The 12,696-nt window shown below is 44.0% G+C and overlaps 1 protein-coding gene across 8 annotated transcripts in view; it reads right to left on the bottom strand.

Moving 5' to 3' along the window:
* Window positions 1-443: 443 nt before the first annotated feature.
* The window catches only part of OBSL1 (obscurin like cytoskeletal adaptor 1), a 61,665-nt gene continuing 49,412 nt past the window's right edge, over window positions 444-12,696 (bottom strand). For 5 of the 8 annotated variants that reach the window (XM_007435699.3, XM_007435703.3, XM_007435701.3 and 2 more), the window contains 9 exons: window positions 12,281-12,547; window positions 10,644-10,910; window positions 10,098-10,210; window positions 9,706-9,859; window positions 6,351-6,512; window positions 3,416-3,520; window positions 2,152-2,418; window positions 1,106-1,375; window positions 444-646 (listed from right to left, as the gene is read on the bottom strand). In XM_007435699.3, the coding sequence (XP_007435761.2) occupies window positions 639-646; window positions 1,106-1,375; window positions 2,152-2,418; window positions 3,416-3,520; window positions 6,351-6,512; window positions 9,706-9,859; window positions 10,098-10,210; window positions 10,644-10,910; window positions 12,281-12,547 (1,613 nt within the window). In that variant the 3' untranslated portion in view covers window positions 444-638. The remainder of the gene's footprint in view (window positions 647-1,105; window positions 1,376-2,151; window positions 2,419-3,415; window positions 3,521-6,350; window positions 6,513-9,705; window positions 9,860-10,097; window positions 10,211-10,643; window positions 10,911-12,280; window positions 12,548-12,696) is intronic. The other 3 variants (XM_088146333.1, XM_025171466.2, XM_088146334.1) reach the window with 3 other exon arrangements.

The following is a 12,696-nucleotide window of genomic DNA, read 5'->3' as shown; positions in this document are numbered from 1 at the left end:
TAGGACTGGAGATGATTTAGAGCTTAATTTGGAAGGAGGAGAATGAAGTCAACCCACATCTTGAAACATTATTTTCAGCAGATATATCTAACAGAACAATCTTGAATTTTGACATTTTCCTGCTTTGTAGGCAAAGGCATAATGCAGCCCAAATAATTGCTTTAAATTATCCATTTGTGTTTTTCCTCCAAAGGAGGTTCTTTCTCTTTTTGACTTCAGGTCTTCCTTAAGGAATGAGGTTTGGAAGTGCAAGTAATGCACTTTGTGTATACTGCACAATGGACATATCTAGGCATACGGCCTTTCATTGAGCCTATTGCTGTTTTATATGAAGATCTTTGGAGAAGAGGGGAATGCAGTACATACCATGACATCAATTCATCTGGGGGGGGGGGGGGAGAAGAAAGCAGAGCAGTTGGCCATTCAACCAAAAAGCAACAATATTTTTTAAAAATCAGGACTTAAGAACATTTAATAAAGCAGAATGTGCTTCCCACGTCATGCAGAAGAGGAAGAAGACAAGATGACTTGTCTTTCTGTATGTCAGTTCTCGTGATTGTTCATAAAATGGTCAAACTTGTTGTCTTTGCCTTTCCAAGCTTAAACTTGGCTCCACTGTATTCAGGATTTTCCTGATGCTAGCACTCTGTTGAAAAAAGCAAAAGTTGCTACAAATAAATCTATCAGGACTGGGGAACAGTTCAGCCACTTCCCCTTCCCTCAGTTGTATATTCCCAGAGATAAGAATCTATAGTCATCCAGATGTTGCTGAACTATAATTCCTAGCAACCCTAGCTAGCATGGCCAGTAGTGAGGGATCCTAGGAACAGTAGTTCAACAGCAAGTTTAGAGATGGTCACTCTGAATTCAGTCTTTTCTTGGACCAAGTACACAGCCCATTTCATCTTCTTTGAACAGTATCCCAAGTGTGTCTGTGGTAATGTCCAAGCCATAGAAGGTCTGGTCCATTTCTCACATGATTTCACATGGTTCAGACTAGTCTTACAGCCAAGCCTTTTAGAATAGGGATTTGCTTACATGTTCTTATTCTAGAATCAATTTCACATTTTCCCTGCTCCCATCCAAACACATCAGACAGATTTACCTCGAACTGTGAGATGGGCTTTGGAACGGGCATTACCAATGGTAATCTTCACCATCCCACTCATGTTAGGGGTAGTCTTGTAGAGCCTCAGCTTATGGATGTGTCCCATGCTCTCCATTTGCACCTGCAAGCCAGGCTGCAGCTCCTCCCCATTGAGGCTCCACTGGGGAATGAAGTCTGGAGGGGCAGATATTTCACACTCAAACTGAGCCTCTGAGGGAGCCACCACTTCTGCATTCTTCAGAGGCCGGACCACCTGGATTCCCTCAGCTGCAAGGGCAGAGAACAGCAAGAGTTGTTCATCGACACAGCAGCCAATCTCTAAAGAACGAGGCTGAAACAGACTAACAGATCACTGGATAATTTGCCATGGATTAGCAAGTTTCCAATTCTTAAGTGTCAGACAACAATAACAACAGCAGCAGCAGCAACAACAACAACAGTAATGTGGCTCCTTCCATTGTGTTAAAGCTAGAATAATAAGGCAAAGGCTATTAGGTGAAAAACTCAAAAAAGGATGATTACTGCTTTTGTACGAAAAGACAGTCTAGGTAATGAAAGCAAACTCGAGCAGAGCATATAACTCGGGCTGCGCAGCTTTTTATTTTGGATGGCTGCAGTGGAAAGAATAATGGCAGAAAGTGAACTACATCTTGCAAAAAGGGAGGGGGAGGGTTTTGTTTGCTTGCTGGGGGGGGTCTTCACACATTTATTTATTTAAAGTTGTCAATCCTATTTTAAGGCTTCTGCTAGTTGTCATCTATTTGCCCCCTCAAAAGTTGAGAAATCACGCCAGGTTTAGGGTAGTGTCACCAAAATGTGGCGGGGCAGTTAGTAGGGCACCAGAGGCTGCCGAAAAGGGCTTGTTGCCATGCAGCTGCAGGTTGCCCATCCTTATTCTAATTTTAGCTCCGCTTCTGCCTCTTTGGCCTTCTCAATCTGTTGCCGGCCGGCCACACCCGCTAATCATTTCTCCGCAGCGTTGTCTTCCTTAGGAGTGTGCCATCTCCCCTCCCTGTTGTTCTTCACTGCACTCACACCCTTACCCTCCACTAGCAGGCGGGCTGTGGAATGGTCATCCAGCGCATCGCAGGTATACAGGCCTTCATCTGCAGGCTCAACACAGTGAATAACCAGAGTTCGGTAGCAATCCAAATTGCAGATCTCATACTTAGGCCCAGCAAAGATCTCTGTGTCACCACGAAACCAGCGCACACGCCCTCGAGCCTGAGACACCGTACATTCCAGGGTGGCTTTGTGGCGCACCAGTACAGTTTTATCCCGCAGCGGCTTCACAATGCGAATGGGCAGCGCTGTAGAAAGAGCAGACCCAAAGGCTCTGAGAGGTTGGCTTCTCCCCTCCTGACCCCTGACCCACTTTTGCGAATTGATAAAGGAGATCTGGGTCCTTACAGAAAACCCTGAATGGCATCCTCAGAATCTTGCAGCTTTTGTAAAGTGGAGGAAAGCAGAACCCTGCCATAAGCTCCACCCCTTTCATCATGATGCATGTACAAAGGAGGCGGGGCTTGCATCACAGCAGTGGAATGCCACTTTTCTCATTTTGCTACACGATGAGAGTCATTGGATTGTAGTGGGATAGAAATGCAACAAATAAATAAGAGTAATTCTGACCCCACCTGTAGACACTGCTGTGCACGCACAGTATATACATAACATTTCTAGACTTATCAGAGCAAGGTAGATTACTGGAGAGGCCTGTTTGCTACAAACGTGCTTTCAGCTTCCCCTTCTATGTTCACATATAGTCTTTCCCAGGCAGCCACATCAATCTTTATCCTTTCCCTGCTCGTACTTGCGTGCACACGCGTGCACAAGGCCTGGTCTAGCTGCCTATAAACATACAATCCTTGTCATTATGTAGCACATGCTTCCTTAAATTAGAGATGCACAATCTGGGGCCCTCAGGCCAAATATGGGCCCCAAATCCTTCCCAGAGACCTTCAAAGTTGTTGCTAACTCACCATTTTTAATGTACAGTATCAGGCAGGAGAAATGATTAAATATGAGACTGGAGAGCCATCACCTAAACTACGCTTAATTTTAATTAAACATACATGCAAATGAAACAACATTTCTTTTCTGTCCTGACCCTACCCACTGCTTTTTGAAGCGCATCTTGCAGCATGCCCCGGAAAGGTCAAAGCAGCTTGGGGCAAGTAGTGCCTACAAAGAGACAGGCCTGTTCATCCAGCATCCCAGCACAGACTCCATCCTTTGCCTGCCGAGCCCAGCCCAGTCTTGCCCTAGAGCTGCACATGGGGCCCAGCTGAGGAGCAGTTTCCTTACCTTCCACTTCCAGCCTGGCTTCTGAAGCAGCTGTCTTGGCCATGAAACGGACCTGGCCTGTGTCCTCGGGGCGGGCAGAGCCCAGAAGCAGGAAGTGACGGGTTCCTTGGGGTGGGGGGAGGAAAAGGGAAAAAGAGAGTTTTCTGCATTCTTAAGGAGGGATGTGGGGGGGGGGGGGTTCTGGGGGGCCCTAGAAACAAAGGGGGTGCAGGATACTGGTGGCTCTGTCTTGCTCAGAGAAGTAATGAAAGGCTTGTCTGGGTATAAAAACACAGATACAACTGTATTAGTAATAAACAGCTGTTCCAAAGGATCACAACACAGCCTTTGTTGCTTTTTCCCAGCTGTTAAACCACAACATTCAAATCCTGGGGAAAAAAACTTCCTCCGCCTATTGCAATAAAATACAATGTGGGCTGCAACCACATAGGTAATTGGTGACTGCCAGTGACATGATTCTGTCCCCCGACAACGCTACTGTTTCCAAATTAAGGCATGGAGTAAGAACTGGGAGGAAGTCACCAAAGGGAAAGTTACGTGTATGCTTAATTCCTTATATAGATTCAGCAGAACAGAAAAATGTTTTTTTCATTGGGAGACTCATGTTCCAAGCCAAGGTTGAAGATCAGCAGATGCTGTTTTCACCTCCCAAATCAGGGTTACTCTCTAAACTAGAGCAGACATCTTTCGCCATCCTTGCAAGTTTCTTGGCTGGAAGGCAGAAGCTTCCACCCGCATTGCCACTCCAAGGCCAGCACTTCAACTACAGACAGGAAAGAGAGCCTCCTGGATGGAAAGCAAGGCTTGGCTTTCTTCAGACATCTCTTCCCATGAACTGGGGGCAGCAGGGGGGAACCACTAAAATTATTGATAGGCTCAATAGGAGATAAAATGTTTTTGAAAGTAGAGGGGCTCTGTCACTGAATGGCAGCTTCCCCATCCCTCCTTCCTTGTTTTCTTTCTTCAGTGCTAGAATATCACTCTCTTGTGAACTTGAAATAGGACTACCTTCTAGAGCATTTACTTTACAGTCCAAGAAACTAGGGAGGGTCCCTTCTGAGACGTTTGCCACACTCCCATTGCTTCTGCAGGCTAAGCTGCCTCTTATCAGACCGTTGTTTAGTCTGCGGCTCTTCCTCCTGCCTCCCAAGGTCATTCCCACATACCATTACAGAAGGGGCCACAAAGTAAGAGGGAGCCAACATGATGTTTTCAGAGCAACTGCAGTAGGTTCTCTCAAATATTTTCTTAGGATCTTCACTGTCCCCCAGTTTGCTTTCTCACTCCAGGTATTGCCCCATATACTTGGAAGTCTGTCTTTGTAAATTATAAGGGTTAGGAGCTTAGCTTTCAAAAAAATCTGAGAGGAGTACTTATAGCACTTGATTGTTCAGATTTTTAAGGATATTTTTTGCCTTTGTTACAATCTGAAATAGAAGGAGGATGTGCTATTTGTTCAGCTGACATTTTCCCCAATTTGTTTTTAATCCATGGGCAAATCATCGGCCACATACTATGGCATGAATGCACCTTGCTAACCATTTTTAAGGGACATGACATTGTCTCTGTGTCAACCACACCGTGCTGGAGGCATCCAGAGCTCCACTTCAGTTGATTCACTGTCGAAGGGGGTTTTCTCTCCCCCCCCCATACAAATCTTGCTGTTTAATCTGTGATGTCTGATAATGATATATTCGGGGTAGGATCTGTCCACCAATTGTCGGCCATTTAAGTCTTCTGCAGACATGCCTCCTCCCCATTTGGTCACTGTCAGGTAGTGCCTTCCATGGCCATTTTGACTGGGGCTGTGAAACAGACCAGACACCCAACTCGCACAGCTATTTAGCTGTTGTTTCTGGCAAGGAAATATTTATTTCCTGGAAGAACAGCACTTTGTTTTTGTTATTCACCAGTCAGCTCTCCACCTTTTGGTCTACAAGGGTCTCTGCCACACCAAGCAAATGCTGTTTTTCCCGGAAATTGTGTCAAAGATGTATTTGTTTGTTTATTCTATTTAAGTATATGCCACATCTCACAATTTTTAGCAGTTCATATTATACCCATTCTCTTTCTCTTAGTTCCATAGGCACTCCTTCCTTCCTTCCTTCCTTCCTTCCTTCCTTCCTTCCTTCCTTCCTTCCTTCCTTCCTTCCTTCCTTCCTTCCTTCCTTCCCTCCCTCCCTCCCTCCCTCCCTCCCTCCCTTGTAGGCATGGGCAAGAAACAGAAGCAACAGGAATTTCAAATATGCTCTGTACTGTAGAATAACAGAATCTTGAAAGCCTGTCAGAGTTTCTCTCTGCCCCATCTTATACTAAACAAAATCAAGGTGGGGTTATTTTGAGTTTCTTTCTCACACTTTCCTCTTTCCCAAAAGTGAGTTGCCTTTCTATCTCCTTAATGGTTCATTGTTCTCTTTCCCCTCCCCAAGGCCAGTTCCTACATTTTTTCACACTTTCTTTAATCAATTCATGCTCTTTATAATTTATCTCTCTAATATTCCAAGTTGCAAACTTCCATATCCATGATCATCACTAGATAGACCTCACATAACTTTCACCGCACATCTTGACTTTATTACACTTTTTACATACATACATACATACATACATACATACATACATACATTTTAGTACAGTAGAGAAGGTGTTACCAGCTTTAGTTGCACCCATGCTACATGCAGCATTTCCTGCTAATGGTAAGAACAGTATCAGTCAGTTTGGGCCAGTATGCCACAAGTGCAATCCAAGCCCAGTTTAACTCCAGCTATGTTCATGCTATTCTGTGCAAGCTAGGATCTCAGATGGGATTGTTGCCTTATTTGTTTTGTCATCTACTGTCCAGGTATAACTGTTTTTCTTATCTACCTTTTCCCTTGTAATCTAATCAGGAAATCTCGTATTGACTGCCATTGCAAGAATGAAAGAGTACATTTACCTTCTTGCCGTATTTTCACGGTGCTGGTGACTTTGATTCTCTCTCCATTATGAAACCATTCACCTTTCACCTCCACCAGAGACACCTCACACATGAAAACAGCATTCTCATTCTCCCGTACACAGACGTCCTCCAGCTCTCGCACAATCTGGACCTGACGTTCTATGGGGGAAGAAAGCCCATGTAGTTAGGATTGAAGAGTTTTTCCACAAGTGATATTTGGACCCATGTGGATCCCCCGAAAGGACTACAGGTAGTCCTCACTTAATGACTGTTTGTTTAACTACAGTTCAAAGTTACGATAGCCTTGGAAAGGGTGCTTTATGGCCCATACACAGAGGGGAGGGGTACCCCTCAGCAGTCTGCAGGAACAGAGTTCAAATCCTGAAGATTTGAGCTCTGTTCCTGCAACCCGCAGAAGATTTTTTTGTGCACAGAGGGGAGGGGAAACCCTCGGCAGGCTGCAGGAACATTTGAAAGTGAAAGGGCTGCCTGCCAGGAGGATTTCAGTTCTGCACAGAGCTGAAATCCTTCAGCAGGTAGCTCTTTTGTTCTGTCCACTTAACAACCCAGGAGATCACTTAACAACCGTAACCGGGACTGCCTGGATTGCAGTCATTGAGCAAAACAGTCACGTAGGCGTATCGCTTAACAACCACTTTGCTCAATGATTGAGGTTTTGGTCCCAATTGTGGTCGTTAAGCAAGGACTACCTGTAAATTAAAACTCTACCCTTGATCTCCTTCAGCTGTGACTAGAACAAACAGATGTCATCTATGCAAAATATATCACAAGTCATGATTTCATGAGAAACAGTAAAGACATTCTTTAAGATTGTAGAAGCTACCAACTGTAATCTAGTCACAAGAACATATCAAGAACTCTGCTGGATCAAGGATAAAGTAATATGAGAACAATTTACCCTTCCAGACACCAGAACATAGAGTTCAAAGTGGCTGTTTTACAGTAAAGAAACTACAGTACACCTTTGCCACCATTACTGAGTGAGAGGCTGCAAAACTCACATTCATCAAAAGGTTATCTCAGAAGACCTTATCAAACACAATGGGTTTTTAACACATTACAGTTGCTAATTGATGAGGTACTTGTAATCTTTCTCACATATAACTTGCATCTTCCTACCCAATCTTTCTTCATTCAAAATCCTATAAGGATGCTTAAATCCTTCATCAGTTTAACAACCAGGCCATGCATCTGATGAAGTGAGCTGCAGTTCACAAAAGCTATGCTTTTTATTAAAATTTGTTAGTGGGAAAAAGTGCTGTCAGACTCCTCCTGATTTTGGGCTACTATGGATTAACATAGCTCTCCTTCTATAATGCCTGCTGGATCAAGGGAATCATTCATCTATTGCTCCATCCTGGTTTTCCTACTTTTAGGAAGCCCCAAGCAGGACAGGAGAAAAACAGCTCCTTAGTAACAGTGCTGTCCAGCAACAGGTATTCAGTCAGAGTGGAAATGCTCTATGTCAGTGTTTCTCAACCTTGGCAGCTTTCAGATGGATGGACTTCAACTCCCAGAATGGGAGTTAAAGTCCATCCATCTGAAAGCTGCCAAGGTTGAGAAACAGTACTCTATGTAAACATTATTTCATAGCCTGTTTCCAAGAATGGCCAGGCAGATGTTTCCAGGAAGCAGTGTTCCTTTTTATTTGTCATGAAGTTCTCCATTTCAGGCATATACATGGAAATGCTACCTAGTGACTGGGTTAGTAACCATGGATTACGTAACTCCTTTAAAAACCCACTTGAGCATTCATTGGGCTCCCATCTCTATCAGACATAGGAGTCCAAATGAATGAGTAAATTAAAACAATCTTTCCTTATTTTGGAGGTACTGGGACTGCAACTCCCACAATTCCGAGGCAACGTTATTGAACTATGTGGCTTGGAATCCTGGGAGTTGTAGACTCAACATATCTGGTGAAAGTTGGAGCATGTTGTCAAAGTATTACCGATCAGTATCATTTTCTACTAACTCCCCTCCAGATCTGGTAGCCCTAATCCAATACGTTGGGAGTGTTGTAGGGTGGGTGTTTTCAAACTTTTTCAGACTGTGGAACCTACTAATTAAAGAAACAACAACAACAGAAGCCCTGATAAAGAGACAAAGCTCTGGTGACAGAAAATTGGCTGTGTCATATGAACATTTTCCCCCTTAGTCTCTCCCAGAGCCCCATCAAGTTCTCACAGAACTCTAGAATATCTACATTAGGGCTACCATATCTGGAGTTCAAAAATTACACAACTACTAAATGAAAGCAAAGAGTTTGTATTTCCTGTACCTTTTTGCTACCAGGTACTTGTTCCAGTTTTTGCAGCCTAAACATGGTAGGCAAAATCTGCACTAAAAACATATTGGTTTTAAATCCATACAACTGTAATTTCTTCTGTACTATGCTTGGAATTGTAGATTGGTGAAATAGGTTGAAAAGTTCAGAGTTTGCTAGTCAGTCTTCCCCTTCCCCGTCACAGAAGTACAATTCACAGAGTCCTGTGAAGTATGTAAGGGTTGATCCCCAGCTGTTACCTTGCCTAGCAAGATCTGTGGCATTTAATTTCAAAAACTCAAAGGCATGGGGTTTCAAGAATCAGCTGGAGTGATTCAAGAAAGTACTCCAACTAAATGGTAGTCCTCATTTCAGTTGTGGAATTGTGTTATGGCTTTCTGACTCACAAGGCAAGCTCCGGAATTAAAAAGTCAAGGTTGAGCCTTCCTTCAGTTTAGACTGAGAGGCTGAATGGTTTCTGAATATTGATTATGTCATCAGACAGTATATTGTCTTCTGCAAGTTTTCATCCTGACTTACAAAGAGGGAATTGTACACCGCTCAGAATTTATTCTTATTGGAGCAGCCTATAAGCTCTATTTTTTTTTCCATCTTAAGCCTTTCCCCACAGCCTGCTTTCTTCACAAACCTGGAAGAGTTTTTGTGTCAATTAGCTTTAGTCTTAGTCTCCTATCCTAAGACAGGTATCCTATACTTGGAAAAAAAAACAACTCTTGACTAAAGACTACCAAATGTTCATTGTTAAGATTGTCTCCATGGGCCTGCTGCTGAAATGCTCTTATAGTTTGGTCGATTAAAAATGAAGTCTAGCTTTCTGTATGAGCCTCGCAAGTCTAAAGAAGATTCCGACTCACTATAGCACACTGTACATTGGATGATAACCAGCCTGCTCCAGGCCACCAGAGGCAAAAATCAGGGAGGCGGAAAGGGAAAGGGGCCTTACCCTCATCCAGAACATGATAGGGAGGGTGCTTTGTACAGGGAGCACCATCCCAAGCCTTGGCCCCCATTTCTGCTCTCATACCCAGCCCAAGCCTTCCATACCAAAGACCCTCAGTTTGGCAGAAGCACGGCAGTCACCAGCATCACACATATATTCGCCGGCATCTTCAAGGCTGCAGTGGCTGAGCTGCAGGAGACGCCGACGCCCCACTGAATATACGCGGCAGTTGGGGCCCACCTGGATCTCCTTGCCATCCTATGAGAATTAAGAAGACAGAGAGCAGAGGGTCTGCTTTAGAGCTGAGCAAGGCAGGGGTGGAGAAAGGACTAAGGGCAGCTCTCGGGTGTACTGAGAACACAGAGGGGAGAGATGGACCAGGTCATATTAATCAAGAATGTTCCCTTGAATAAGTCAGTTTTTCAGGAGAGCCCTGTTCTTGGAGGTATAGAGCAGCTCAAGGAAGGGGGGACAATGCTAGAGGTAGCACCCTCACCTTGTACCACTTTGCCTCAGCCAGGGGTCGGGACAGCTCGCACTCAAAGGTAGCTGAGCCCGTCTCAGGGATTCCCAAGTCCTGGGGCAAGCGCAGCATAGTCACTGGTGGCTCTGCAGAGACAGATAAACACAGAGTAGCTTGCAGGTGCACTATCTGGGAGACTAAAATGACGTAAAATCTTCAAGACATGGTGCTTAGCCAAACCACACCAGCTTGCATCCCTTATCTGCACTCAGTTTGAAGGACACCAATTTATTTATCTACTTGTCCTACTCCCCATGTCCAGTTTTTCCCAAGCTGCCATTTCTATCAACTGCTTTGCATTTGACAACACTGCAGATACCTTGAGTTTTGGACATTAGATCTGTTAGAAGGTAGGACTGAACCAAAGAGCATCTAGTCTAGCATCTTGTTTCCTGCAGTGGCCAGCTAGATGCCCCTGGGGACATTACAATCTGGGCATGATGGCAATGGCCTCCTCTTATTTTATTTCCATCACCAGCAAGTTGCGTTTCTGCTGCCCTCCCTCCACTGCTCCAGTACCTCGGACTGTAAGGCGGGCACAGCTCCGCACAGTATCAGCAGTGAAGACCACAGTCCCTGTGTCATCTAGTGTGAGCCCTTGCAGCGTCAGGCTGTGCACGCAACCATTGGTGCTCATTCGGCAGGTGGAACTAGGCTTTACACGGATGCCATCACGCATCCAGACCCCCAATACATTGGGGTGGGATAGCTCAAGCTCAAATGTCACTGTCTCCTTCTCCAACGTCTCCACATCCAATAGCGGTTTCTTCACTGTCACCTTCCGGGCTGAAGGACAAAAAAATCTGTGATAGATTCAGTTTTGTCATGAAAGGAGTTTACTTGCTCCTTATAAATAAAAGCAAGTTACCAGGAGGTGTATATATAGTATGAACAGTCTAATCCAGGGGATACAGAATCCTAGGATAACTCTCATGGGGCTCCCACTAGCAAGAAAATTGTTTGCTTCTCTGACCTACTTGGGCAGGATCCACATTTACTTCTTCTTCCTCGTGCATTTATTACTAATAGGGTAGAAGGTTCTGAATGGAATCAGCACAATTATCAGAAATCAAGATGAACTAGAATTCAAGATGATTCTTCCTCACAAGAGAAGTTACGAGCACCAGGGTAATCTTGACGAGTCTCACAAAAGCTAAGCAGGGTTGAACTTGGCTAATATTTAAATGGGAGACCAACAGGAAACCCTGGACTATAGAGTAGATTGGGATATTTAAAAAATCTCAGAAGAAGGCAATGGCAGTCCACTTCCATATTATTGCCAAGAAATTGCTTTGGACATGTCACCAGGAATCATATTCAATTCAAGTGAACTTTGGATAGAAAAATGAAATATAAGCAAAGGCAACAGTCCTATGCAGTGTCCACTACTGCACTTTGGCAATTAGATATATATCTGCTAAAGCCCAGATTTCAAAAAAGGCAAGGATAGGGCCAAAAAAGAAAAAAAAAAGATTACAATAACTGAATTAAAAACTTCTAGTTAAAAATAATGGCCTGTAAAATAATGCACCATATTTTTTAAAAAAATTGATCTCTTCTCTGTGTATACCAAGTTATTTCATTCATGCATAAATCACTCTTACATCCATAAATATGCAAGTAGATGTATACAGATACTGTCATCTTGCCTTCCAGCATAAATAGGAAAGAAAGAAAGAAAGAAAGAAAGAAAGAAAGAAAGAAAGAAAGAAAGAAAGAAAGAAAGAAAGAAAGAAAGAAAGAAAGAAAAGGAGGAGGAAGGGAAGGGGAAAGGGGGAGGGAGGGAGGGAGGAAGATGAAGATGAAGATGAAGATGAAGATGAAGTGAGAAGAAAGGTTAGCTGCACTGGGAAGGAAAGGAAAAAAGAAACAAAATTAGATGGAAATGAAGCAAGGGGAAGAGGAACTGAATATGGAATGAAGCTCTGTTTAGGGTTACAGAAAGGGTTAAATTCACCAGGCATGCAGACCTTCCCAAACAATTGGTAATATTCAGCTAATCCTTGTTAAAGGAACTCTCACATTCAGCAGAGATGTCAGTGGGGAAAAAACCCTAAGGTAAAGTGACACTGACCCTGTCTCAAGGATTTACAGTACACAACTGTGAGACAAAATAAGAACAGGATAGAAACAAGAAACTAGAAGTTGGCACCTACGTTCCACACTCAGTCTGGCTTGGGTGCGATCATGCAGGCTCTCACAGCGATAGGTGCCTCGGTCAGCAAGCTCAACATTGTGGATGGTAAGGGCCCGTTTTGGCCCTTGCACCTCCATGGAGTGTCTTGTGTTCTGCTGCAGCAAGATGCCTTGCTTCATCCACTGCACCTCAGCGCTTTCCAAGCTCAGCTCCACTTCCAAGCGTACATCCTGCCCCTCCTCAGCTGCCAAATCACGCAACGTTTGCACAAACAGCACCTGAGCCTCTGCAGAAAGAAATTCTCAAAGGTTGGCTACTAGCTGATACATCCCTAACCCAAATGCATTCCCAGGCCATGATCTTTCCCTCTTTACAGAGGGAGAAGCCAGGATTCAAGGAATGGGTCAATTAGGTATGTTTACAAACACAGATTTC

This window comes from Python bivittatus, unplaced genomic scaffold (assembly GCF_059951505.1).
Source record: "Python bivittatus isolate LINGU-HERP-01145 unplaced genomic scaffold, Pbiv_v1 ctg000480_np1212, whole genome shotgun sequence".
Lineage (NCBI taxonomy): Eukaryota > Metazoa > Chordata > Lepidosauria > Squamata > Pythonidae > Python > Python bivittatus.
This window is presented reverse-complemented; position numbering and strand designations above follow the sequence as displayed.